This window comes from Neophocaena asiaeorientalis, unplaced genomic scaffold (assembly GCF_003031525.2).
Source record: "Neophocaena asiaeorientalis asiaeorientalis breed wild unplaced genomic scaffold, Neophocaena_asiaeorientalis_V1.1 scaffold315, whole genome shotgun sequence".
In the NCBI taxonomy this organism is placed as follows: Eukaryota; Metazoa; Chordata; class Mammalia; order Artiodactyla; family Phocoenidae; genus Neophocaena; species Neophocaena asiaeorientalis.
In genome coordinates, this window is record NW_020172011.1 from 2044112 (window position 1) to 2071541 (window position 27430).

The 27430-nt window shown below is 54.1% G+C and overlaps 1 protein-coding gene across 1 annotated transcript; it reads left to right on the forward strand.

Moving 5' to 3' along the window:
• Window positions 1-20: 20 nt before the first annotated feature.
• On the forward strand, window positions 21-27430 carry VANGL2 (VANGL planar cell polarity protein 2). The gene is made up of 8 exons (XM_024750858.1): window positions 21-228; window positions 15457-15717; window positions 15857-15977; window positions 17899-18506; window positions 19298-19434; window positions 19948-20083; window positions 22882-23242; window positions 23816-27430. The coding sequence occupies exons 2-8, from the start codon at window positions 15647-15649 to the stop codon at window positions 24095-24097; spliced, it is 1716 nt and encodes a 571-aa protein (XP_024606626.1). The 5' UTR covers window positions 21-228; window positions 15457-15646; the 3' UTR covers window positions 24098-27430.

Sequence of the window (27430 nt, forward strand, 5' to 3'; positions counted from 1 at the left end):
CCCCGCATTCCCCCCGGCCCCCTGCCCCTGGGGCCCTGAGGGGGAAGAGACTGCGATCTGGGACGGAGAGGGGGCGACCAGACTCAGGAGCCCCCCTCTACACCCCCCCATCGTCCGCGCTGCCCGTCCGGGAGCGCGGAGTTCGTAGCGACCCGGAACGCTGCGGATACAAAGGCGCCGGACCGAGTGGGGCGCCGGCGGAGCCCACCCGGCAGTTCGCAGCGGCTGGTGAGTGCCGGGCCGAAGGGGCGCGGGCAAAGTTTGCAAAAAAAAAAAAAAAAAAGGAAACAGAAAAGGGGACAATCATGCAAGGGGCCAGGGGGTGCCCAGTCCCCCAGCGAGTGGTGTGGCGTATGGCGGAAGGGGGGCGCGGGGTAACCCCCTTCCGATCCGTTCTCCCACTGCACAGCAGAGTGCCCCCCAACTTTGGGGAGAGGAAGGGGCGCGTGGGGAGGGGGCGGAGCCCGGGCCTGGAGAGCCGGGGACTTTCCTGGGCCCGGGGCCCGGCGCCCGGCGGGGGCCTTAATGTTACCCGGGGAGCCGGTTGAAGTCAAAGGCTGGGAGTGTGTGTTGGAGGTGGGGGGAGAGGCAGTGGAAGGATCGAAATCTGGAGGTGTTGGAAGGCGAGGGTGTTTAGGGGTGCATACACACCTCAGAAGTGTGGGGAGGGCCGGGGGCAGGTATGCGTTGAGCGTGTGATGTGGAGTCTGGGGAGACCCGCCCGAGGAGAGTATAGGGGGTGTTCGTGCAGGTCGAGGATGGGGATGGAGGCCAGAGACCCGGACACTGTGTTATCTATCGGGGCCCAGAGGACAGGCGCCGGCATCCCTCTCTCCACTCATATTTACCCATTTCAGGGGCTGTGGGCTCTGCATTGGTGAGTTTTAAAGGCTTGGTGGAGCATCAGTGTGCATGATTCTTTGTTTTTTTGTGTGTGCACCTTGACGTGCTGTGTGTTCCTGCAGGTGGGTTTGGAGATGAGGGTGGTTTTCTGTGCCTGAGTGTGTGTGCACCCAGGGAGGAGCCAACCATGTATCTGTGGTGTGTTTGGATATGTATTTATGGGTATACTGTGGGGAAGGGGTGTGTATCTATGTGTGTGAACTGGGTGGGGGTTTATGGGAAAGAGATAGACAGGTACTGAGGAAGGTGGGTGTGGGGCAGAATGGGGCATACCTGGATAGGTGTGTGTGCATCTGTGTACTGGAAAGGGATGCGAGTGAAGGTGTTCTCTTGTGTGTAAAACCTGTGCTGATAGATAAGTACCAGCGTGTGCCTGCCACACCACACACAGGTGGTGTGTGTATTTCTGAGTGTGTATTGGGGGTACTGCCACTTGCCTCTGCAGGCAGATTTTCCTGGCAGAGAGCCCCAAAGGAGGACTGCCTGGAGGATTCTGAGGCTTCTTGGATGGCCCTGCCCTGGTTTTGAGGGTAGTGCCTTAAGTATCTGAGACCTATGGGTGGGAGTGAGTGGGCCATTTTATGAGGTGCCTGTTTTGGACAAGGGTGTGTGTTGTGGGGAATAGGGAACAGGGGTTCAGGTTGTAGTCCTAGAGGAATCTGGGGGATTGGAGGAGTCAGGGAGAAGAAAAAGAGGGACATCCTCTTATTCTACCTTATAGGTAGGGTTCTAGTGCTTGGAGAGGCTACATTCTTGGCTTCCCAGCCCAAGTTCAGCCCCCTCAGGCCACAGTTTTCTTGTAAAGCCATCTTGGAGTTTGCCGTTTCAGAGTCCACAAACTGCCCTGCCTCTAAGATCCTATAGTTCCCGAGGAGTCTGGGATTTTGGTATGGGATGGAGGCCGGAGGAAGGAGAGCCGGGGCGTAACATCTTGGGTTCCCTTCCCAAGGGAAGGGAAGGGGTTGAGAAGGTAGCATGGGAGCTCTGGGGAGGGCAGTGGAGGGTGTTTCTTCAGGAGTGTCTGCAGGTGTGTCTGTGTGGTTTATCACACTTTCTTTTTGCTGGTGAGAAGCATGATTGGGATGGAGCTGTGGTCTGGGACCAGGTCTCAGGGTGAGGAATAGGGGCTGAGCTTGCCAGGAGGACAGTTGTCCCTGTGGTGGGGAAGGGGCAGGCACTCATCCAGGGCTGTACTCACCGTCATGATGGTGCGGTGGGAAGTGGATGTATCTGTCCCCAGAGAAGCAGCATCTACGTTCTCTGTCTCTTTCCCTCTCTCTCTCTCTCTTTCATTCTTTCTCTTTTGGGATGAAGGGAAGGGGCTGGCCATCTTTGGGATGCTTGCCTTGTTTGCCCATCTCACTCTCAGTCATTTTCCTTTTGCTGACAGAGGTTAGATCGAGGCACCCAGTTTTAGGAGCTGAGGCTGTGAATGCACAGGCCCATTAGGGTCTCTGGGTAATTCCCTAGTGGGAGTTCCTAATGGGCATGTGCAATTGGAATGTTCCCTCTTTAGCCCTCAGGGCTCCCCACCTTTCTTAAGCCCCCAGATTAAGAGCAGAAGATGTTGGGACTAGGGGTGGGGCAGAGAAGGAAAAGACTGGATTAAAAAAAATGCATGATTGCCCCAAACCTGACACCTACCTGATGGGTAAGGTTCCCAGGGCGAGCGAGGTTCTTGCATCTAGGATGGTGTGCTCTGGGGTACCTTCCAGAGTACCTTGTTTGCTCCTGGCCTCTCACTGCATGCATGATGTATTATACTGGTGTGTGTTGGGGGGCTTTTCCAAGGAGGAGTGGACTTGTGGTCAGACATTAGGAAAGGCCGCCTCTGAAAGTACTTCATACTGAACTAGTGGCCGCGTTGCCCCCTCCTCCCCCATTGTCTTGCTTCTGCCCTCTCTCCCCCTAATTCTTCTGGGGCCGGCCTCTCTGGTGTTCCCCCTCTGCTTCTCTGCTCCTTCGAGATCTGAGGAAGGGCCCCCTTCCCTGTCCCTAGAGCAGGACAGACTTTTATCTGCTTACTTGGTTTCCAAGAGGTCCTTTCAGTTAGAGGGGGATCAACTTGACTTACAGAAGCTTTGTGGGGAACAGTGAAGAGATCTGGGATGCCCCTCATCCCCTGAGCTTGAGGGTCTTCAGTTTTCCTTGGTATTCCTCCCTGAGCAGCTCCCCACACTGTGAGGCCAAAGGGAAGCGTCCAGCAGAGTTGGCTGGAATTAGTACTTAATAATCTTGTGACATTGGGCAGGTTCTTAAAACCTATTCCTCAGCCTCTTAGATGTCTTAAGACACTATCCTCAAGACTGCCCTGGTGGTCCAGCGGTTAAGACTCTGTGCTCCCAGTGCAGGGGGCCCGGGTTCGATCCCTGGTCAGGGAGCTAGAACCCACGTGCCACAACTAAAAGATCCTGCACGCCGCAACAAAGATCCTGCCTGCCGCAACTAAGACCTGGCGCGGCCAAATAAATAAATAAATATTTACCAAAAAAAAAAAAAAAAAAAGGCACTATCCTCCCTCCCCAGATTGGGCCTTCCTCCAGGAACCTCTAGTGGCCTCCTTCCCTGGGTTTTAGCCTGCTCTTAAATTATAGTTTGGCCATTTCCTAGTTCTGAGACCTCAGATAGAGTAGATAACTTTTGAAGCCTCACCTGTAAAATGGAGTTAATAATAGGCCTTACCTCTTAGGTTTATGAGGATTAAATGAAGTAATATAGAGAGAGTACTTCACACGGTGCCTGGCACTTGGGAAGCCCTCAGTAAACGTTAGCTGGAATGGCTTGGGTTCTGATTGATGATTATTAAAGGAGTGAGTTCTGGGTTGGGGAGGAGAGCTAAGCCTTGGTTCTGCACTTCTTCTGGCAGAACATATTGGGCACTGCCTACTATTTGCCAGGTGCTGTGTGAAGCACAAGGGATGGAGGGGTGAATAAGACTGGCTTTCATAGGGAAACTGTGCATAAACATGCCAGTTCACCCTAACCCAGTGAGTAGTATATGGAGGTGTGTTCAGGAGGGCACCGGAACGTGGAGCAAGAGTGCTTGGCCCTGGCATGGGTGTCAGGGAGGGTTCCTGGAGGAGATGTGCCCTTAGTTGGATGTTTTTTAACTGAGATGAAATTCACATCACATGAAATTAGACATTTTAGGGACTTCCCTGGTGGTCCAGTGGTTAAGACTCTGCAAGGGGTGCAGGTTCAATCCCTGGTTGGAGAACTAAGATCCCACATGCCGCGTGGTGTGGGGAAAAAAAAAAAAAAAAAAAAAATTAGCCATTTTATTATTTATTTATTTATCTATTTGGCCACGCTGTGCGGCTTGTGGGATCTCAGTTCCCTGAGTAGGGATCGAACCCGCACCCTCGGCAGTGAAAGTGCGGAATCCTAACCAGTGGACCGCCAGGGAATTCCCTAAAATTAGTCAGTTTAAAGTGAACAGTGGCACTTTGTACACCCACAGTGTTGTGCAACTACCACCTCTATCTAAAAACACTTTCATTATCCCCCAAAGGAAACCTGTACCCATTAAGGATACAAGTTAATGTATCCTCCCCATTCCTTACCTCCCAGCCCCTGGCAACCACCAATCTGCATTCTGTCCCTATGGATTTACCTATTCTGATGTTTTATATAAATGGAATTATACAATGTGTGACCTTTTGTCTTGCTTCCTTCACTTAACATAATTTTTTCAAGGTTCATCCACGTTGTAGCATCACACCTCCACTCCTTTTCGCGGCTGAATCATATTCCACTGTGCGGATCAACCTTAGCTGGATTTAAAGGATGAGTTAGGCAGGCAGGGAGGGGCCTGGGGAGGGTGCTGCAGGTAGAGGCTGAGCGTGAGTTAGAAGGAACCGGGGGTGCTGGTGAGCCACATGCGGCTGGTGTTGTTGGATCTTGAAGTATTAACTGGGGTTTTGGCCTCAGTTTCCCTGCCTATAAAATGAAGTCCTTTGTGGTTGGCTGGGGATGGAGGCATTAGGGAGAGGAGAGGCTGGAATATTTTATTGCCTCTTCTCAGGGTCTGGGTCGCAGATGGGACTTTTTAAAACTTGCTCTTTCTTCCTCTTTCCTGGGCAGCTCCCTCCAGTATGCATCTGCCCTCATCCCTGTGGGTACCCGTCTTCCTGTTTTACTGGGCATTGACTTCCCCTCTCTCTGAATTGACCTGAAATTTCTCTCACGCTCTCCAGGTGGGTATCCCTGTTCATGGGGAGATTTTGGTAGCAGAGGTGAAGGAAAAGGCCTGGGAGTAAATCCTCACACTCGTTCCCCAGCAGCCTTCCCTGTTTTTTTTTTTTTTTTGCGGTACGCGGACCTCTCACTGCTGTGGCCTCTCCCGTTGCGGAGCACAGGCTCCGGTCGCGCAGGCCCAGCGGCCATGGCTCACCGGCCCAGCCGCTCCGCGGCACGTGGGATCCTCCGGGACCGGGGCACGAACCCGCGTCCTCTGCATCGGCAGGCTGACTCTCAACCACTGCGCCACCAGGGAAGCCCTTGGGCAACCTTCTGTCACCTCTTGTCTTGTGATGTGGAGAGAAATGAGGTGGGTCAGGAAGACTCTCTCCATCCCTTTCTCCACACTGCTTGGTTCAGAGTAGGAGGCAGAGGCCTTGTGTGGTGGCGCCCTTTGGAAATTAGGTGTTGCTGTGCTTGTCTGATGCCCCTGGCAAGGCTGGTAATTACAGACATGACAGCTGGGAACGGGTTTGGGAGAAGTGGCCTTAGAATCAGCAGAGCTGAGGATTTCCTGGTAATCAGGGTGGGGCAGTGAGAGGGGAGAGTGGGAAGTTGGGGGCTGGAGTGGGTGGGAAGGCTTGGGGCCCCCTTCTCCTGCCACTCCACACACAGCTGAGCTTAGCGCCTGCAGGAGAGAAGGAGGTGATTAGAGCCCAGGCCCTGCCTCACTGTAAATGTGGAAGGAGGGAGGGGAAGAGAGAGGCTGGAGGACCCAGGAGCCCCTGAGGAAAGAGGCAGAGAGTGTGATGAGGGGTTTTGGCTGCTCTCTCAGACCTGGGTGTGGTCTAAGTTAGAAAGGGTCCGTCATTTGGGGGCTGGGGCCAGCACTGTAGCCGAAGTGTTGTTTCCATCTTATTCCGGGTGGGGTCTTACTTCTCACAATGAGGTTATGGGAACAGGGAGTGAAGGGGATTGGCTGTGCACCCTCTATAGTAGAAAGAGGTGGAAACTAACATTTTTTTTTTTTTTTTTGCGGTACGCAGGCCTCTCACTGTTGTGGCCTTTCTCGTTGCGGAGCACAGGCTCCGGACGCACAGGCTCAGCGGCCATGGCTCACGGGCCTAGCCGCTCCGCGGCATGTGGGATCTTCCCGAACCGGGGCACGAACCCGTGTCCCCTGCATCGGCAGGCGGACGCTCAACCACTGCGCCACCAGGGAAGCCCGAAACTAACATTTTATTGAGCATTTGTTACATGCTTGACTCCGTGATATTCTGTATACATTATTTCTTTGAACGCTCGACCTTCTGAAGTTGGCACAATTATCCCCATTTTACAGATAAGAAAACTGAGGTTTAGAGAGGGCAAGCAACTCCTCTAAGATTACGTAGCTCCTCAGAGGCTATGCTAGGTCTATCTGATGTAATTTCTCTTCCGTTTCCCAAAGTGCTCTTTCCACCTTTCCCTCCTCTCATTTCATTTCGTTCAGGTTTTGTTCATTATTGCCTTTAATCTCGAACTTGAATAATTCCCCTATCTCCTGAAAAGCAGACACGAGTCCAGATGTCAGCCTGAGGAGTAGAGATCTCTACCCTTGAGGGAGGGTGTCAGTCTGCTGGAGGAATGGGGTCTCCTAGGAGGAGCACCTTGTTGTCACAGCCTGGGGCAGGCCTGCCACCTGGGCAGAACATCCCCGGGGGGCTGGCCTGTTCCTGTCTGCTGGGTCACTTCACACGTGGGGGCTCCAGCCACCGGCCACCATAATCCATCGAGCCTTGTTTTGATTGGAAGGGCCTGGCCCTCGTTGTCTGTAGAGTTTTCCAGCAACCCCCTAACAATATCCCTCAGACCCCAGAGAGTTTCACCAGAGAGCTCATGGCTCCCCCAGTCTGGCTAGAAGAGAGAGTGTGTCTGTGTGTGAGGGTCTGGGGCGGGGGCTCTGGTTTTTTAGGGTGAGTGGAGGTACACAGGAACAGGTGCAGAGCCCGAGGTGTGAATGCAGTAACTTGGAAAGCAACTGAGTGTGAACAGAAACACTTATTTTTGTCCCCTGCTTTACTCCAAGATTGGGGTGGCAGATATAAGGGTTGGGGGATGTTGAGGCTCCTCAGAAAGAGTGAAAACCTCAGGTGGTGGGTTTGTCAAGACAGTGGAGGTTGGCTGGTGCTTGGGCCTTTCAGCTGGCTCGGTTTTCCTAGATAAGAACTGGCTGATTTACCAGGTCAGAGGCCCTGGAGTGAAGCAGGAGGAGAAGGTTTTCAGAATGGGGAGACCCAGGGAGAGCCAGGCCTGCCACCCGCACCCCTAGTCACACTGTGTCTTGCACCCTTAGGCCCTCCCTACTGCTTTCCCCACACAAACCGACCTTTGTTGCCAGCGTCCCCACGTCACAGCTCTCCCCGTCCACGTGCAGACCTAAGGTTGGCTGACTCCTCATCCTGAGGAGCTGCTTTCTACTCGCCCCCCCCACCCCCGAGGCGGGCGCTGGGTGAGCAGGCTTTGAAGGTCTCTTGGGGTCAGGGACAGGTGGGGCCCACCTAGGACAGTAGGCTAAGAAGAGGCGGAGGCATTTTTGTTTTCCGTGAGGGTGGGCATGTGGAGCGCACAGGAGTTGGCCTCTGGGTCAACGTGGCTTGCCCGCCTCCTGTTGTCCACCTTCTCCTGTCCCTGAGGACAACTCAAGGTGCCTATTTTCCTTCTTGGCTCTTCCGCAGCTTACGTGGTGGGCACGTAGGGGCCGGTCCTTTGCCCTAGCTGAGGGAGGAAGAAGCTCAGAGCCTGGTGGGTGGGAATTATGGGGCCTGCTCATTGGTGAAAATTTAACAGAGCATCCAGGCATCTAGAAGCCCCGGTTACCTTCTCCCCAGCTTAGCATCCTGTCTCCTCTCTGGCTTCCTCCTGGGACAGATGCCAAAGGGATTACTGGCCCCTTCTACCGAGCACTCCTTCCTCCCGCCCAGTGTTCCTTTCCAGACCGACTGGGAATGGGTCTGGGGGAGGCAGGGAATGTAGCGCTATGGTGTGTGTGTAACATGCGTGTACTTGTGTGCAGTGCGTTGGGGGCAGGGACATTCTGAGAGCCGGGGTGGGGGTGGGCGTGCTGGAGAGAAAGCAGAGCAGGTCTTTACAGAACCTGCCTGGCCAGGGTGGGTGGAGCTGGGCGGGGCAGGCAGGAGCCATTCCAGGTTTCAGAGGGGGAATACGAGGTGTACATGTGTCTGTGTCTGTGCTTAAGTGTGTCTGTGGATTTGAAGGGTCCTCAGTCTCCCGCTCGGCTTTAGTTCGAGAGAGATTAAGGAAGTAGGTGGAGAAGGGCTTGGCTGTGGCTTCCCTAGCTCCTTTTCAGTTAGAATGCAAGCTCAGGTATCCTGGCCGGGAGCCCAATCCATGGGCCCTCCCCTGCTGTGCTCCTCGCACTGGGGTCTGGTGGTGAACAGCTGCTCTGGAAGCATAGACTGTCTGCATGACCCAAGCACGGCTCTTCCCCTGTTACTCAGCCCAGTGAGGAGAGGGATCCTGCCCACTGCCCCAGGGCTCTAAGGAGGGTGAGCTCATGTCTGGGGCCGTCCTGGGAGAGTGCCCTTTAACAGGGCAGGGGCGGGGCTTGGTGCCAGCTTTTGGACATCTGCTTCCGGCTCTTTCCTAGCCCTCAGCCCACTGAGATCCAGCTGTTCTCTCTGGCCTCCTGGACAGCACTGTCACTTAAGGACACAGGGGCCTTTTTCAGGGTACAGGAATGGGGGGGGGAGCAAAATCCCATTTTTGGTCTAGGGCCTGGGGCTGGTCCTGGCCCACTTTGTGCCTTAGTTCTTTTCGTGGTAGGGAGAAATGGGCCTCCTGGGATGCAGGACTTGTCCGTGGCGCAAGGCTGGATGGGAATGAGGAAGGAACACTGAGATCCTCAGTCAGGAGTGGTCAGTGGGTGGAGGCAGAAACCAGCCCTTACAGGGGAAGGGGCTCTTCAGTCTCAACTGTCTCAACAAGCTTAGGCCTGTGTAGCCTCTGTCCCTTTGTCACTGAGGAAGAAGGGGTAGGGCAGGAGCCAGTGAATTCCTCCTGTCCTGGCCATCTTATAGTCTTGGCTATTCCAGGAGCCAGAGTCCAAGAGGAGTGTCGTGGAGGAACCTGGTCTCACTCCAAGAGGAGAATGCCTCAGAGTCAACAGTGTTAGTGAGGTCTTTCTAACAATGGAGGCCAGAAAGGGCTACCTCGGATGTAGTACCATGAGCTAGCACCCTTCTTTCTTTGGGCCCTACCTTTTTATCTGCAAAACTTGGGGTTGCACCTGGGAGGCCTCTTCTAGCTTAGTGCTGGGACCTACCGAGAGTTGGGTGGGTCAATCCACTGTCTCCTCCTGTGGTGGTGGTGGGGCGTGGAGAACGATGTGGGCACAGTCAGAGGTTCTGGAGCCTCCCTCTCCTCCCTGCGAGCTTGTTAGGTGCTGCATTTTCCTCCCACATCGGACACCTCCTGCCTCTACCAGTGTCTGACAGGGCGGCCTGGATCGAGCACATCTGTGAAACTCAGGGAGTGATGTGGCAAAGAGGAGAAACCAAGTGGGACAGTTAGTTGTGACCTGGAATCTGCTCTCCCTCACACTAGCTGATGTCTTGGCAAGGTGCTTGGTCTCTCTGGGCAGACATCTAGCTCCTTGGATACTGGGCTGGGAGATGGGACTTCTGGTGCCCCCCAGGAGGGTGGGCATCCAGCACTTTGGGTGGAACTCACATTGATATCCTTGGACAGAGGCAGTGGTAGGTGAAGCTTAGGGAGCCATGGGGCTGGGGGCCCACATGTCCACACCTCCCATGATTTGTAGTGGGGAAGAGGGTGCAGGGCACATGCAGTAAGACTTAGGCTCTTGTGTAGGAATCAGAGACCTTTTCAAAAAAATTGAAGTATAGTTGACTTACACTGTTGTGTTAGTTTCAGATGTACAGCACAGTGTTTAAGTATTTTTGAAGATTATAGGAATCAGAGACCTTTAATGGGCAAGGGTCCACAGACTCCTCTGCAGGAAGGGTCTAAAGAGGTGATCATGCCCATTTCCTTGCATCCAGGCAGGACCACCCTTCCCCATCCTGGCCTGAGGAGAGGAAGGCCATTTGTTTAAAAAATGGCCCTATCGGAGCACTGCTCCTGTAGGATGAAAACTTTTGGCTTCCTGTCCTCTTTCTTATCCTCTTCCCTCCTCCAGCTGGAAGTGCATTCTGAAATCCCACACAAGCGCCTTCCGCTGCGCCTCGGGTCTGGAACTCCCAGCCCTGTCCTCGGAGGAGGAACTGCAGGCGCCCTTTCTGGGTGCATGTTTGTGTTCTGTCCCCTCCCCACCTTCTTCTCTACCTGGTTGCCCTGCTCCCACAGTTCCTTCCCCCAGCCGGATCTGGGTCCTGTCTCTGCCTCCTTTCCCCACCCCAGGCCTGAAAGGAGCTGGGACCGGGTGGTGGGATAGCCCCGGGCTAGAGCAGCAGGGGGAGGTGGTGACCACGGCCGCCTGCCATCTTGTCATTGGTCCTCAGCATGCGCCTCGCGTGGGGCTGCCTGCGTCTGTGTCCAAGGCCTTGTCTTCCTAGGCTGCTCCTCTGAGTGGGGCAGTGGGGAAGGGGCTAGTCTTGGTCTGACTTTTGGCCAACACAAACCCCTCCGATGCCTCCCACCCCACCCAGGGCCTTACTCCCTCTGCCTGTTGCCGGGTTTTGAGTGTATTTTTTCCAGAGGCCTCTGATTGTTTCCTGAAGAAACCCGATCCCAGAGCTCATACAAAAGCTGGGGCCGCCAGAGGAGAAACCCCATTCTCTCCCCCTCTGTCCCTACCCCCCCACCTCCATAACCTCTCTCGCTTGGGATGCTGGGTATGGGTTCCAGGACCTGGCTGCCATCACCTAGGCAACAGGGGGCTTTGGTTGCCATGGTGATCAATGTGGGAGAAGCTGGGCAGCAGGGACAAAAGCCCCCACATTTCCCCCCCCCAGCCCTCCTCCCAGTCCTCTTGGGATGATACTGAGACACATTCCATTAATTTTATTTCTGAAAGGCCTTTGGAGGGGAGAAGGGTCTCCTTTTTGTGACGGCCTCTCTCTTCCCTCCCACTCTCCTCTCTGGCCAACCCCAGATAATCCATGGTTGGTTTGAGCAGGGGACCGGGTGAGTGTGTTTGTGTGTCTGGGGTGGGGTGGGGGCAAGGTGAAAAGCAATGGAACACATTCCCTTTTACAGTCTCCCGCCCCCCAAACCAGGGCACTCCCTGCCCTGCAGCAAGTCCGGACTTCCCTCCCAGTCCTGTCATGCCTCCCACATTTCCACTTGTTGATCTCATCCAGCGATCCCCTCCCCCACTCTCTTCCCTGGGAACGCTGCCCACCCAGGAGACCCTCCAAACCCCTGATTCCTGAGACCGATTAAACAAGGGGAACTTCTGCCCTTCTCTTTGCTCACCTCCCATCCTTCCCCACAGCCTCTCCAGTGCTTGGATTAGTTCCCTGGGGTATTTGAGGGGACAGCAGGCAAGGGCCTCAGAAACTGGGTTCATTTTTGGCCCCTCTCTTTGGTAGGGGAGGAAGGAGCATGTTTTGGTGCTTTCTGGGCACCTTGAGTTGGGTTGGCAGGGGTGGGAGAAGCAGGCCAGGGGAGCTGGGTTTATGTTGGGTCTTTAATAAGTAGCTGCGAGGAAGGTAGGGAGCTTTAGGCCAGGGCAGCTTAGAACAAAGGGTTGGGAGGGGACTGGCACCCTTGTCTGGTTTGAAATTTATCTGTAGGGGAAGTACAATGGCATCAGCTTCCCTCCTGGGTGTGTTTGAAGTGGTGGTTCTGGTCTGGTGTGTGTGTGTGTGTGTGTGTGTGTGTGCGCGCGCGCGCGTGCACGCGTGTGTGTGTGTGTGTGTGTGACTTTAGTTGTACAAGCAGCAGGATTTATTTATACCACCTCTTTCCCAGGTCTCAGAGGAAGTATCTGGGGATTAGAGTAGGAATGATCCTGAAGCCAGAGTGTATTCATTGCTTAACTTATTACTTGCTGAGCAGTTTATTAAAGTACTTCTTTTACCCCCAGGATGCGTACAGCAGCCGCACGAGGTGTGTATCATTTTCCCTATTTTACCAATGAGCCTACCAGGCTGCCAAGCACAGAGAAGTTAAGTAACTTGCGCATGGTCACACAGCTCATCAGTGGGACAGTTAGGCTTGGAATTCAGACACTTGGCTGCAAATCTCAGGCTCTTTTTGCTGTTGGCTCTGGCAGACATGAGAATTCAGGCTGGGGAGATGGAGAGTCTGGGTTCTGGTGTCTCTGTCTGGACTGGAGTCCATGGCAGTTCTTTTCATCTTTATTTCTCCACCTGTCTCACTCTGTAACCCAGTTCTCTTTGAACCTCCTGGTGAAATTCAGTTTTTAGGAGGATGACTAGAAAGAATAAGCTGAACCACAGCAAGAGAGCTGCAGGTGATATGTCTGAACTGTATCAGGGACTAGACCAGTAGAATGGGTTCTTGGGGGAGACGGGGTAGTGGAGCCCAACATGTAATTTACAGACAGGGAGATGAACAGAGCCTTCTTTGTAGCAAAGGTTTTTAGAAAGGTTTAGGGTGGGTTAAGATCCTGTGTCTCTGTTTTCCTAAGTATGTTTCTGTCACACACTTGCCTTGACATGGGGCTATTGACAGACATCACTAGGCCGTGGAGTGCCTCCACATAACTCTGTTAGGAGGGTAAATGAATGGATTTATTATTGATTTCACCTCCCTACAGTCGTTGCGGTTTCCCTGAGACTCAGGTGGGTATTAGTTACTTTCTGTCTGCCCATGGGAAGCTGGTAGATACAAATATGTATCAATCATAGTTCTTATTCTCAAGTTACTGATGCTTCAGTTCAGTTGGAGAAAAGTTAACAACTACATAAAGCAAATTAACGTAACTGACCTCTGGCAGCACCTGGCTGATTTTAGTCCTACCTTGAAACACTCTAATTCTTGGCTGCGTGACAGCCCGCTCTTCTGGCTTCCAGGCTCCTCTGGCCTTGCCTTCTCAGCCCCTTTGCCTGATCCCTTTCCTCGGACACGTTTACATATTGGAGTTCTCAGGGACCCCCTATTTATCCCTCTCCCTGGGTGATCTCATCCATTCCCTTAACCTTGCACACCATCCATACCTCTAGCTCAGACTCTTTTCTGAGTCCAGCTCCTCTGACACCAGCTGCCTGTTCCACAGCCTGTCTCACAGCCATGAACTCAGCACACTGGAAACTGAACTCACCAACTTCCTCCCCGGTCTTCCCACCTAATAATGGCACGACCACCTACTCTCTTGCTCAGGCCAGAGATCTTGACGTTCCCCTCCCCCTCACGCAGTCCAATTAAGTCCTGTTGTTCCTACCACCAACATATGTCGCAAAAGTGACTATTTCCCATCTCCTCTGCTGCTCTGCCCCATCCAAGCCTCACCACTGTAGTCGCTTTTTTGTTTTTCAATTTTAATTTTATTTATTTATTTTTGGCTGCGTTGGGTCTTCGTTGCTGCACGCGGGCTTTCTCTCGTTGCGGCGAGCGAGGGCCACTCTTCATTGCGGTGTGCGGGCTTCTCACTGCGGTGGCCTCTCTTGTTGTGGAGCGTGGGCTCCAGGCATGCGGGCCTCAGCAGTTGTGGCACACAGGCTCAGTAGCGGTGGCTTGCGGGCTCTAGAGCACAGGCTCGGTAGTTGTGGCTCGCGGGCTCTAGAGCGCAGGCTCAGGAGCTGTGGCGCACGGGCCTAGTTGCTCCGCGGCATGTGGGATCTTATCTGACCAGGGATCGAACCTGTGTCCCCTGCATTGGCAGGCAGACTCCTATCCACTGCGCCACGAGGTTAAGCCCAGTAGTCGCTTCTTTACTCATCTCCCTACTTCTGCTTTCTCCTCTTTCCAGTCCATACCTGCATAGTTAAAACCCTTTGCAGGCTTCCCATGAGCTCTTCCCCTGACCCATGGAGTGTGCAGTAACCCGGCCCCCGGCCACCTCTTCAGCCTCACCTTCCACTGCCCTCTCCCTTCCGCAGCTCTGGCTCCATTGGTCCACCCAACTCTGCTGCCTTTGGCCTTCCGCGGGGGATTCCAAGCTCTGCAGGCTTTTCCCTCCTCTCTGCCTGCTTAACTCCTGTGCTCTTTCAGGCTTGGCTGTTGCTTTCTGGAACTACTCAGTTCAAACGAGCCCCGCTCCCCGGACTTGCCTGTCATGCTGTCCTCGTTATTCTCCTTTCATCACTGATGTAGTTAGTCGTTTACACTCACCTGTGTACTTGTTTAGCGTGCACCTGCCCCGCTAGATTGTGAACTCAGGGTCTTTTCACCACTGTACCCAGGGCCTAGCAGGGTACATGGTTCCTAGAAGGAGCCTAAGCAAGAGCTGATGACTCAGTGAGTGAAGGTAGGAAATGACTGCTCAGTGCACAGGGATGATGATGGTGGGGTCGGGGTTGGAGGGGAAGATGTAACATTGGGTGCTAGGGGAGGTGGGGGCTTTCGTGAGGGGAGTAGGGGCTGCGCTCTGAGGAATGAGCAGGATTTGGTTGAGAGTGAGAGAGGAGGCGAGAAGGAGAGGTCCTTCTCCCTCCAGAATTAGAAGGTGAAAGTATAGAAGAAAGATGCTGCCCCTCAGCCCACAGATAGCCAGGTAAGCTCATGACCTTGCCTGGTTCAGGATGTTAGGTTGTCAGAGAATGGTTTCTACTCGCCTTTTCCTCCTGCCCCGCACCACGTGATCCGTAGTTTCTATTCCTTACCCCCGCTTTGTGCGTACACACAAGCACACACACACGCACACACACACAGCCTCAGGGGGAGCCGCCAACTTGACCTGGCAGTAACTATGGGTGTGTTTGCCGTAGATGCTGGGGAGCGGATGCCAAGAGAAGCAGCCACAGGCAGTCCCCTGTGGGCACACTCAGAACTTATGAGCGGGAGGAGATGAGGGGAGAGAAGGAGAGGCTTGGGGTAGCCTCTGGGCAGAGCTAGCTGCCTCCTGCTATGGTCTCCACTGGTCCAACCAGTTGGCCTGGCCAGAACCTGCCTTCTCCAAGTCTTAGTTTTCCTGGCTGAGAATAGGAAAGCATTGCCTGGTTCTCCCTTGCAGGGGGTCCAGTGTTGGGTCATTCTGGGTGGCCTTTGCTGGCCCTCTTCCCCCACCCCTGTGCCCTGGGCACAGTCTGGGGGTGCTCTTTCTAGGAGGCAGGGCAGGAGGAACTGGGCCCACTGGACAGAGCAGGAAGCTGGGTGCAGTATTCTCGGGTAGTGGCAAGGCTGCCCTGAGCTTCCTGCAGCTGCCTCTTGGGGATGGCCTTCCTCTCCACTCTGACCCCACGGAAAGCTCCAGCTCCCCACTAATCAGCTGCTTCCTCTCCTCAGGAGGGCCGCTTGATTTTCTCTGAGACCAGCCCACCCGTCCAGCAAAATAGAGTCCCTCAGGGTGACAGTTGATTTTCTAAAGGTGCCCCTTGGCCTGAAGAAGTCGGTGCTAAAGGAGGTGGCAGTGGGGCCCCCCAAAAGGCCCCAGCCTGTGGCCCTGGAGCGCTACAAGGCGCGGCGTTCAGACGCCATGGACACCGAGTCCCAGTACTCAGGGTATTCCTACAAGTCGGGCCACTCCCGCAGCTCCCGCAAGCACAGGTGGGTGTGCGTGGGGCGTGACGCAGGTGGGGGGGAGGGGTGGAAGCATGCACAGGGGTGGTGGACTGGGGGTGGCTGCGGAGAAACCCGGGTCCTCCCCTTGACCTCCTGTGCCTGTTCCCCTGGCCTCCTGCTGCAGGGACCGTCGGGACCGACACCGCTCTAAGAGCCGAGACGGGAGCCGTGGGGACAAGTCGGTGACGATCCAGGCTCCAGGGGAGCCCCTGCTGGACAATGAGTCCACGAGAGGGGATGAGCGGGTGAGCGTCAGGGGGATGAGGTCTAGGCCAGGTGTTTTCCAGACTGATCCTTGGAGAAGTTAGAGGTCCATGAGAAAGGGGAAGGGCCTGGAAACCTGGTGTCTTCCGACAGAGACCAGATCAGGGAGGGCATCTTGTGTCATACTTCTGCCAAGTGTCCCAAGCCAGGACCTTGTTTCAGTAGAATGCAGTAGAATTTCAGTAGAATTCAGAGATCCCTTTGGAAGCAGCAGCCTCTTTCGTCTTTATGACCCATGTGACTTGGGCTGTGTAATGGGAATCGCCTGGCTCCTCTGGGCTCAGGCCCGCCAGTTAGGGGGTTGGGAATCTGGAGTGGGAGGGGCTGGGGGTGTGGCAGCCTTGAGTTCTCCTTGAGCCTAAAGGCATGGGCACTCCAGCGCTCTCTGGTGTCGGACTCTAGAATAGCACCTCTGGTCTTAGGGTAGGTGGGAGGAGTCGATGGAGAAAGGGGAGGGAGAAGAAGTGAGCCTGGAGAGACGGAGGAGGTTCTGCAAGAGAGTTCTCTGGGACAGGGCTGAGCGGGTTGCTCCTGGTCTAGCCTCTCTGGCCCACTGTGTGCACCTGGCAGGGAGGTCAGGGAGCAGAATCCAGTGCTGGCAGAAGGCAGAGGCAGGATTTGAGTTGACTGTGAGGTTGTCCATGTCTCATTCTTCCTTTTCTTTCTTCTTGGGAGCATCTTAGGGGGCTGGAGACTTCACAGGACATCTCTGTGACTGACACTGGGGATTCCTGGGTCTTGGGAGCAGATCACTACCTGAGGGAAATGTTCTTTTTCTCTCTTTCCCAATCCCATCTTCTCCCAGAGACCTGGCCTCCTGGCCTCCTGAATTCTTGAAATGACCCTGAGACCTGATCAGCTCCTGTTGTTGACGATTCCCCAGGCCCTTGATGCTTGGAATGCCTAGGCAGTGTGACTGAGGGTCATATTAGGGTTCCCTGAGCTGAGAGCAGGCAGCGCCTCCACTTTTCATCTTCTGGTCAGACTCTTCTCCTTTCCTCGGGGAGGAGATTCCTCCACCCCCTAGTCGCTGACCCTGCCAGGCAGTCTCCTACACTCCCCATTCTGTGTCTCTGTCCTGTAGCCTGAATCGCCTGGGTGTCAAAATGTGACTCCATATTCCCAGACTGTCCACGAGTTAAGGGTGTAGGCGCGGATGACCACTGGTGGCCTTGGGGCTCCTCTGAGGGATGGCATCCAGCCCCCGCAGAGAAACAGCTTGAGTGGACCACACTCAGAAGGGCACCAGGGGACCTCAGCCTGTCCACCCACTTGCCTCCGGGAACAGGCAGCCCCTGTGTGGTGGGCATTCAGATGGCCCAATAGAGCCAGCCAGGCGGACCAGGGACCCAGAGTGGCCCCGAGTCCACACTGCGTCTCACATGCCCCTCATTAGTCACTCACCTTCCCCAGCCCTTCCTCCCGGTGTCCTCTTCTCTTCGCCGTGCTGCCTTTGTCAGGTCACTCCCTTAACTAGAAACCTTGAGTGGCTCTCCGTACTTGGAGGATAGGTACCTGTTGCTTAACCTGGCCTTGCAGGTGGGCTGCTCGAGCCTGCCCGCTTTGCCTGGAGAGTCTGACCTCGGATCCCAGTCTCTGGCTGAGCGGCTCCCTGGCATCTGTCTTGTACTCTCTGCTCTGAGGGTACATGGGTAGTTTTTTGCTGTCTGGCTGATGGCATGAAGCTCCCACAGGGCCCAGGTCTCAGATGTCCCATCTCTGCAGAGGCCAGGCTTGGGCATGCCATGGAGCTCAGTAAATACTTTGATGGCCGCATGTTTGTTGATTACCTTCTTTTCTCCTCTCCCTGCTTTGCTCTCTATCTTCTCTCCGCTCACCTTTTCTCCTGTGTCCCTGCCTCCTCCTCCTCTCCCCACATTGCTGCGGCCCCTCCCGATGCAGGACGACAACTGGGGGGAGACGACCACAGTAGTAACGGGCACCTCGGAGCACAGCATCTCCCATGATGACCTCACACGCATCGCCAAGGACATGGAGGACAGCGTCCCGCTGGACTGCTCCCGGCACCTGGGCGTGGCGGCGGGGGCCACGCTGGCCCTGCTGTCTTTCCTCACGCCGCTGGCTTTCCTGCTGCTGCCCCCACTGCTGTGGCGGGAGGAGCTGGAGCCGTGCGGGACGGCCTGCGAGGGCCTCTTCATCTCTGTGGCCTTCAAGCTGCTCATCCTGCTGTTGGGCAGCTGGGCCCTGTTCTTCCGCCGGCCCAAGGCCTCTCTGCCCCGTGTCTTCGTGCTGCGTGCCCTGCTCATGGTACTCGTCTTCCTGCTTGTCGTCTCCTACTGGCTCTTCTACGGCGTGCGCATCCTGGACGCCCGCGAGCGTAGCTACCAGGGCGTGGTGCAGTTTGCCGTGTCGCTGGTAGATGCCCTGCTCTTCGTGCACTACCTGGCCGTGGTCCTCCTGGAGCTGCGCCAGCTCCAGCCTCAGTTCACACTCAAGGTCGTGCGCTCCACCGACGGGGCCAGCCGGTTCTACAACGTGGGCCATCTCAGGTATGGGCGCATCGGGGCAGGCAGACGGGCCTGGGGAGGAGGCTGAGAGGACCGTAGGGTAGGAGGGTGTGATGGTGGGGCTGGAAGGGACGGGTTAGGAGGGCTGTGTGGGACGGAGTTGCGTACTCCGCACATCCTAGGTTTTCAACAGCGTTTGTCAGGCTAAGGGTCCTGGAGCAGGTAAGGCGGGAGTCAGGAGTTGGGAGTGAATAGATGAACAGACAGTTAGAGATCGGGGATCTTAGAGTGGGATGGACCAAAGAGGATAAAGGTTTGGGGCATGAACAGGGGCTTTTTGGAATCATGTTTCTAGCTCTTTCTTGGAGGCACAGCCTCTTGAGGGCACTCAGTCAGTGGTCACAGAGATGAGCTGGCCAGAGGAGGGACTCCCCCCCAGAGGAAAAGATAACGAGGAGAGTTCTTCAGCCCCCCTAAACTTGTGGGCAGGATGCCCGCCCTGGCCATCCAGAGTGTCAATAGCACCTCCTGGTCCTGCAGGGAATCTTGAGGGGAGAATGATGGAGGGGAGGAAGTGATCCTTGGCTGGGGACCCTGGCCCAATGCCCTTTCTCCCCTGGGCTTCAGCACGGCAGGGAAGGACTGGCAGGCCCAGCCCTGGGGAAGGCTTGGGAGCCCGGTAAGTAGACCTCAGGCCCTGAGCCAGGCTCCTTGGAAGCAGCTTGTCCCTGCCCTCTGTCCTCTCCTGCCCTGCCAACCTGCCCTGATGTGTCCCTCCCCCTGCGCCCCTTGTCTGTCCGTTCTCCCTCCCCCTCCTGCCGTGTCCCCCACAGCATCCAGCGCGTGGCAGTGTGGATCCTGGAGAAGTATTACCATGACTTCCCTGTCTACAACCCTGCCCTCCTCAACCTGCCCAAGTCCGTCCTGGCCAAGAAAGTGTCTGGCTTCAAGGTGTATTCCCTCGGAGAGGGTGAGCGGCCCTGCTCCTCGGCCTCCTGGTCTCCTCCCAAGCAGGATTCCCAAGTTCCTGCCTCCTGTTTCTCTTTCCCCCTTCTTCCCTTGCTTTCTCCTTTCCCCAGCCCGTGTCCCAGCCCCTTCTGTTCTGTCATTTCCCTTAACTCCAGGTGGCTGGTCTCAGCTGCTGACTCTACTTGCTGTCCCTTTATGCTATGGTGCGTCCCCTTAATCTGGCTCCTCTGCGTCTGCTCACCAGCCCTGGTCCTAAGCCCTCGCTCTCTGAGCCCCAGAACCTCCTGCACTGGGGAGGAACATGTGCGGGACTCCTGCCCTCTGGTGCCTTCCTTGTTGCTTTCCTGTGGGCCTCTCCCAGACGCGGCCAGGAGGGTTGGGAACGGGAGGCATTGCTGGGGGGTGGACACAGCTTCCTCTGGATGCGTCAGGTTGCTGGCTCCAGACTTCCTGGAGCGAGAAAGGAGGCCACGCTCTGAAGTGGCCATCCCCTCTCTCTCCTGCTCCTGTGCAGAAAACAGCACCAACAACTCCACGGGCCAGTCCCGGGCTGTGATTGCAGCAGCGGCCCGGAGGCGGGACAACAGCCACAACGAGTACTACTACGAGGAGGCCGAGCACGAGCGGAGGGTGCGCAAGAGGAGGGCCAGGTGGGTCCCTGGGGGAGGAGGGGTTGCTGGGGGCTGTTGGGTGTGGATAGGCTGGGGAGAGGAAGACCATCGGCTTCTGTAACTGCTGATGATATGGGTGGGGTGTGTGCATTCGCTTTCTGTTGCTGCCTTAATAAATCACCATGAACCCGGTGCTGCAAACACCCCACACTGATTGTCTCACAGTCCCATGGGTCAGGCACAGGTGAGCTGGACCCTCCACTCAGGGCTCATGGGCTGAAATCAAGATGACTCTCGTTTGAGCCTGAGTCCCCTTCCAAGCTCACTGGTTGTTGGCAGAATCAGTTCCTTGTCACCTGGACCCATAGGCAGTTCACCTTTTCCTCCGGGCCAGCAAGACCAGGTCTGTCTCTGACTTCTGCCACCAGCCAGAGAAAACTCTGCTCTTAAAGGGCTCATGTGATGAGACCAGACCTGTCAGCATAATCTCCTTATTTTAAAGTCAACTGACTCAGCACTTTCATTGCATCTGCAAAACGTACCAAGATTATTGGTTTTTTTTTTTTTTTTTTTTTTTTTGCGGTACGCGGGCCTCTCACTGTTGTGGACTCTCCCGTTGCGGAGCACAGGCTCCGGACGTGCAGGCCCAGCGGCCATGGCTCACGGGCCCAGCCGCTCCGCAGCATGTGGGATCCTCCCGGACCGGGGCACAAACCCATGTCCCCTGCAGCGGCAGGCGGACTCTCAACCACTGCGCCACCAGGGAAGCCCAGTACCGAGATTATTGGATAACCAGGGGATGGGCATCTGATGGAAGTGGACGGGGCATTTGAATTCTGCCTACACAGTGGAGCAGGGACTATTAAAGGATGTGAGCCTCCCTGGCAATGGCAGAGATTGAGGCTAGACTAGCCCTCCTTCCAGTAGATCTTGTAGGCTTGCTCAGCAGATGGTACATTTTTACCTGCAAAAAAATACCATATGCTAACACAACTTTGTTAAAAGCAGAAACTAACACACCCTTGTAAAACAATTATACTCCAATAAAGACGTTAAAAAAATAAATAAATAAAATAAAATAATATCCATTTATTTCCCGGGGGAAAAAAAAATGAGGTTCTAGTGCCCATATCTTGGTAAATTCTTAAACGCTGTCCTCACTTCTCCTTTTTTCCTGTTCACATTGTTATGTGAATGCTAGTTGTGCCTGAAGATTCTTTCCTGGTGCTTACTGTTTGCCAGGGCCCACCTTGGTCTGTTGGGATTTCCACGGAGGAGGAGCAGAGGGTCATGGAACTCTGCCCTTCCTCCCACATGATCTCCAGACTTCCAGGGAGAAAGGTAGCCCTGACCCTGTTCTTACACGAGGCTGTAGTAGACTGAAGGTCAGCAGCTCCATTTCTGTGACATTCCAGCAAGTCTCCAGGTGTCTCAGAAAAGGCCCTCGTGGGAAGGAAACCGGAGATGTTCCCTTCCTCCTCTACCTTCGCCCTGACTAGGATCTTTGGATCTCCTGTTCTGCCACCACCATAGAGGACGCTTGCCTTCCCCATTCCCTTGGTTGTAACTAGGAGAAAACTGTTTCCCTTGGTTCAGATCCTGAGTCAAAAGTATCTTTTCAAAAGAAACTTTACTGAGACACTTGGGGGAAGCAAAAGAATAAACAGAGACATGGTAGACTTACGCAGATCCACACGTTTACTTAGCCCAGAATCCCATCCTAAGCTGCTTGAAGTCCCCAGGTTCCTGGGTTTCCGGATACTGGTATTGTTTTGTATGTCTGGTACACTGCTATTGTTTTGTATGTCTCTATGATTTTAATGTAAATTGGCTTCTTTTCCCTGCTTCCCCCTTAACAGTATATTTTTGAGATTCACCCTTGTCTGTATATCTGGTTTGTTGCATCTCATCACTGCAGAGTACTCAGAGAAATCTTCCACCATCCTGACCAATATTTGGATGACGGTCATCTTCCTAATTTTTTCCATTTTGATGAATAAGTAGTATGTTATTAACATTTTAATTCTCTGATTACTATCCAGTGACTACTTCATCTCTTTTTCAGTCTTTCAGGTCTCTTATGAATTATTTGTTCACTCCTTTGCCCATTTTCTATGCTGTTCTTACCTCTTCCTTCTTGATTTGCAGCATATATTTTGCATTACCTCTGCCCACCCCAGGTGTTAGTTAATGTTGCCCATGCTGTCCTGGTTGAATAGACATCTGTCATTTTGATGTAGTTATAGCTATTAATTTTTCACCCACTGAAGTGTGATTTGGCGGGTCTTAAGAAGGCTTTTTCTAGGGTTTGATCCATAGTTGTCTCTCTGGGTTTGACACTAGATTGTCCTCCTTGGGTCCCTGGGCTGAGCTCACTGAGCACTACAGCTGTTTCCTATCCCTAGAGGGGGAAAGACCCTCCCCATCTACCCAGCTGCACACATGCATGCTCACATGCACACACACAGCCCCCAAAGCCTGGTTCTTTTTTTTTTTTTTTTGCGGTACATGGGCCTCTCACTGTTGTGGCCTCTTGCGTTGCGGAGCACAGGCTCCGGACGCGCAGGCTCAGCGGCCATGGCTCACGGGCCCAGCCGCTCCGCGGCATGTGGGACCCTTCCCGGACCGGGGCACGAACCCGCGTCCCTTGCATAGGCAGGCGGACTCTCAACCACCGCGCCACCAGGGAGGCCCCAAAGCCTGGTTCTTGACTCCAGTTGGGTGCGTATTTCTTCAGGGAGAGCACAAAAGCCTGACCTCGCTCAGGCTGCTGGAGGGCTGAAGCTGGGGGGAAGATGAGAGGTTGGCGTCTGGTCCATACTCCTCATGTCCCCCAGGCTTGTGGTGGCCGTGGAGGAGGCCTTCACTCACATTAAGCGGCTGCAGGAAGAGGAGCAGAAGAACCCCAGGGAGGTGATGGACCCACGGGAGGCAGCCCAGGCCATCTTCGCATCCATGGCCCGTGCCATGCAGAAGTACCTTCGCACCACCAAGCAGCAGCCTTACCACACCATGGAGAGCATCCTGCAGCACCTTGAGTTCTGCATCACTCACGACATGACACCCAAGGTAGGCCCATTCTGCCCACCGCATCCTTCCTCTTTCGCCAGTTCTGGCCCCTTCCTTTCCACTTCCTTCTCCCTTATTCTCTCACCTCCTTCCGTACCCTCCCTCCCTCTCTCTCTCATCTCTACCTCTGTATAGTCTCTTCTCTCATCCATACTCCATCCACTCCATCTCTGCATGGGGTAAAATTCTTAGGTGGTGAGGAGAACGGGGAGTTTCAGGACCATTTTGGGAATGGTTGAGACCTATTTCTCATCTCTGTAGGGGTTCTGGAATTTTCAGATCCAAACTCCCACCTTTACCTCCCTCACCTCCAGAAGATGTTCTTTGCACTGTGCTCTTTTTGAGCCATTCCCACCCTTCAGCTCTACGGCCAACTTCCTAGACTTGCATCCCCTGAGCCATCTTTGGGGAACAGGTGATTAAACATGTTGCACTTTAACTGTGACACCTCTAGCTTTCTGCTGGTGCAGCCCTGCTGGACGTTACCCATACGAGCAGAAGGGAGAAGAAGGAAGGACGAGGGAGGGCTTGCCCAGGTCATAGCAAGTGCCAGGGATGAGGGGTCAGGAGAGCTGAGTCCCAGCCCTGACCCTACTGAGCCGTATCACCTCCGTGTGCTCCCGATCCCTCATTGATAAACTAGGGTCTGAGGCTGATGATCTCAGGCCCTTTCCTGCTCTGACATTCTGAGATCGTTTGCAGAGAGTGAGCCTGGGGACATCTTGGTGGTCTTTGGAAGCTGTGCCCCCTGAACCCACCATCCAGTACCACAAGGAACGCTGGCTGGCCAAACAGTGGACACTGGTGAGCGAGGAGCCAGTGACCAACGGGCTCAAGGATGGCATCGTTTTCCTCTTGAAACGCCAGGACTTCAGCCTGGTGGTCAGCACCAAGAAGGTCCCATTCTTCAAACTCTCCGAGGAATTTGTGGACCCCAAGTCGCACAAGTTTGTCATGAGGCTGCAGTCTGAGACCTCGGTGTGACTGTGCAACAGCAGGGGGAGTGGGAGACGCGGGGGGCTCCTGAGGGTGGTGGGGGCGTGGCCCTCAGGCCCTGCCACGTTCCTGCCACCTTCTTCCTCTTGCTCTAGTTTTTTTTTTCTACTTGAATTAACCACCGCCCCCCCCACCTGTCTCCTCCCCTCTTCCTTATTTACCCTATGTGAACCTGGAGAGACCATCCTTCTGTCAACAGTACCTGGGAAATTCCCTCTCCTTCTCCCACCCCCCTCACTTTTGTATCACTCCCGGCCCTGCAGGAACCAGTGCCTCTCTCCCTCTCCTTTCCCCGGGTGACAGTCTCTTCTGAAAGGGCACAGGGCCCACCCGAGCCCCACTCTCGAACCCAGGTTCTTATAAGCAGTTCTATCCAGCGGCCCCCAAAAGGGTTTCTCTGGGGGGCTCCGATCTGACTCCAGAGAGCCACGGTGCCAAACTCCTGAGCAGCACTACCTGCAGCCTCCTGGCGGCAGGTGGATCTGCTCCCCCTGCCCGCTCACCCCAAGCTGGAGTTCTTGGGCAAGGATCCTCCTACACAGCCCCAGAGTCCGGGGCCTCCCTGCCAGGGTTATTTGCTTCCAGCTGTTTGAGCCTCTGTCCCCCATCCACACATATTCAGAGCAAGGGAAGATCCCATCCTTTACCCTGACATGTCTACCTTCCATTTCTGATTTGTGTGGTCACGTGTGACCACAGGCAAACTGAGATGGAGCCCCTCTGTGACCACTTTTCCTGGGCCCTGGGGGACAGACAGTACCTTTCTTCCAAGGGGTCTTTCCTGTGCAGCCCCTGGGGGAAGGTCAGGAGAGAGCCCCGTGAACATCGCTGACCCCTACCCTCTGAACTTCCTTCACCTCTGTTCCCACCATGGTGGGATGGGTCTCCCCCTTCCCAGTGAAGGATGCCACGTAGACTCCTATACAGAATTAGTGGCTTGCAGACCCTGACCCACCCTGGTGATCTCAGCCAAATGTTTTTCTTTCCTTCACCAGCCATCCCCAGTCTTGCTGTCTCTTCTCTCAGCTCCAGAGACCTGTTGCCTCATCTCTTTTTTGGGGGGAGCCAGCAGCCCCTCCTTATCCCCTGCCTTAAGTCCACTTCTTTGCCTCAGGGGTCTCTTTTCCTTGGCCGGCCAGGGTCCCCCCATGTTCCCTCACTGCCTGGTTTTCTGGGCTCTGGTCTCCCTCTGTATTGGGGTGAGGGACCAAGATTGCTGCCCTTGATGGGTACTTAGCCCCTCACCCCATTTAGCTTCCGGAGTCTTTGCACCCAATCTGAATTCTTGAGCAAAATTTGCTGGCCTTCTAATACTTACTTTCACTGTAAATCTGAGCCTTTAAATCAGACACCCTTAAATTATGTAGTTTTAGCCAAGGGGAATAGAACTAAGAAGTACTCACATACCTCCAGCCAGCACACATGTTGGGGAGCATTCTGGTGACTGGGCTGGAGCAGTCCCCTGGGCCAGTCCTCAGAGTAACTCACAATGCCCCCTTATAAGCCCGTCTTTCCCCTGGAAAACCCATTGGTTCTTGCCTTGTAGAGTGCACCCTGGGATAAGATCACAGTTGATCTCTTACCAGGGAGTCTTCTTCTCTGTGTAGTGGCAGCCCTGGGCATGATGGAGCCTGGGGATTGTCTCTCCTGCTGTCCTTTCTGAAAAAGCACATCTTTCCGCACACCACTTACTAGAGAAGGGTTCTTCGTTCAGTGCTTACCTTGTCTGCACTTGGGTGGATTATGGGGCTGACCTAGGCAGCGCCTGGAGGTCAGCCTTGGGCTGGGGCTGTGGGTTTGGGGATAAGCCTGAGTGAGATACATCCTGTCCTGGGGGTCCTGGGAAGGTATTTTTTCCTTCTCTTCAAAGACCTGGTTTCAGAGGAGTCCCTTCTTGGTCACATTTCTAAATACCTCACTATCCTGGAAAATGGGGCCTGGATGGTGATTGGGGTCACTGCCTTTGTGGGCAGGAGTGGGATGTGGTGTGGTTTGAGGAGGAGTTGGGGTGGGGAGAGGGCAAGTATTTGGGATCAGAGTCGCTGCCCTAGGTTAGGGGCCGGGGAATGTTTATTTTAAGAACCTGCCATGTTTTTAATCACTGTGATTTTTTTCATTCCCTTTTCCTAAAACAAAAAGACATTTTTTCCCCCCCGACTCTCTCTCTAAGCACTAAGGGCTGTGACTGAGAATGGTAGTGTTTTGGTCCTTTGCGTCAGAACTGTGGTATCTTTGTGTTCTTTGATTATTGTTATTATTATTTTTTGAAATGTCAGGATGACTTGTCAAGTGTATGGCTGTGTTTGTCTTTTGCTTCTCCTATATGGGAAGTTGTCTTCATGCTGTGAACTGCTGTGGGGTGTGCAGCTGACTCAGTCCCTCTGAGCAGTGTCCCCCACTTTGCCTGTCCCAACACATGCTGGATTTGCTCATTCTTCCCCCGTGGGGGTGCTGCCCACCCATTACCACCCGTGCCCCGTATGCCACCATCAGGGATGCTGTGGCTGGGTCTCTCCAGTGCTCTTTCCTATGACTACATGGCATCCTAGCTCATCCCCACCACACCTCCCAGACCTTCCTTTACACCACCTTGGAAGGCTGGTCCTCCTTCCCTCCACACCAGGATACTGTGCCTCAGTCCTTCACCTACCTCGCCACTCTGCCGCCGTCCCGATTCGTCCCTTTCTCTTAAACTACTCTTCATTCTCTCTCTTTCTATTCTTGTTTATTTCCCTTCAGCTTCTCCTTTTTTCTTCCCACCCCCCTCCATTTCAGCCCTTATCTTTTCACTTCCCCATCCCCACCTCAGTCCTGTTGCAAACCCTGACACAATAACTGTCATGAGACATTGGGATCCTTTCTTATCTGAAACGTTTGTTTCCCAGAGTTTGTGCTTCTCTCCTTCTCTGTTGGGCCCGGATGAGCTCCCTTGCCCCTCTGTGGTGTCTGTCAGTCTGTCTTCTTTTTCCTCTGCCCTCCCCATGGGGCAGCATCTGCTGATGGATTCGGTCCTGGTGTGTGATTGTTGTGATTTGTTCTTCTGTGTGTGAAAGGAAGAGGAATTTTTGAGTTCCTTCCCAGTGAGATTGTATATGTAGAATTTTCCACTGTTGGATCTAGATTTTTTTTTTCCTTTTTTTGGGTTACAGAGCTGAGACCTTGTGCATGCATGTAGAAAATTGTAAAATGTAAATTCTTTTTTTTAATATATAAAAAGCTTGTTTTTACAGTTTGCAGTGGATCTAAACATTATGACAATTTTAGGGATTTTTTTTTCTTAAACATAGGAACTAAAACTGTACAAATTTTTTTTAATATAAA

Coding starts and splice junctions, on each gene's coding strand:
- VANGL2 (XM_024750858.1), top strand. CDS start 15,647: ATGGACACCGAGTCCCAGTACTCAGGGTATTCCTACAAGTCGGGCCAC. Junction 18,507..19,297: donor TACAACGTGGGCCATCTCAG/GTATGGGCGCAT, acceptor TGTCCCCCACAG/CATCCAGCGCGTGGCAGTGT. Junction 20,084..22,881: donor GTGCGCAAGAGGAGGGCCAG/GTGGGTCCCTGG, acceptor CATGTCCCCCAG/GCTTGTGGTGGCCGTGGAGG.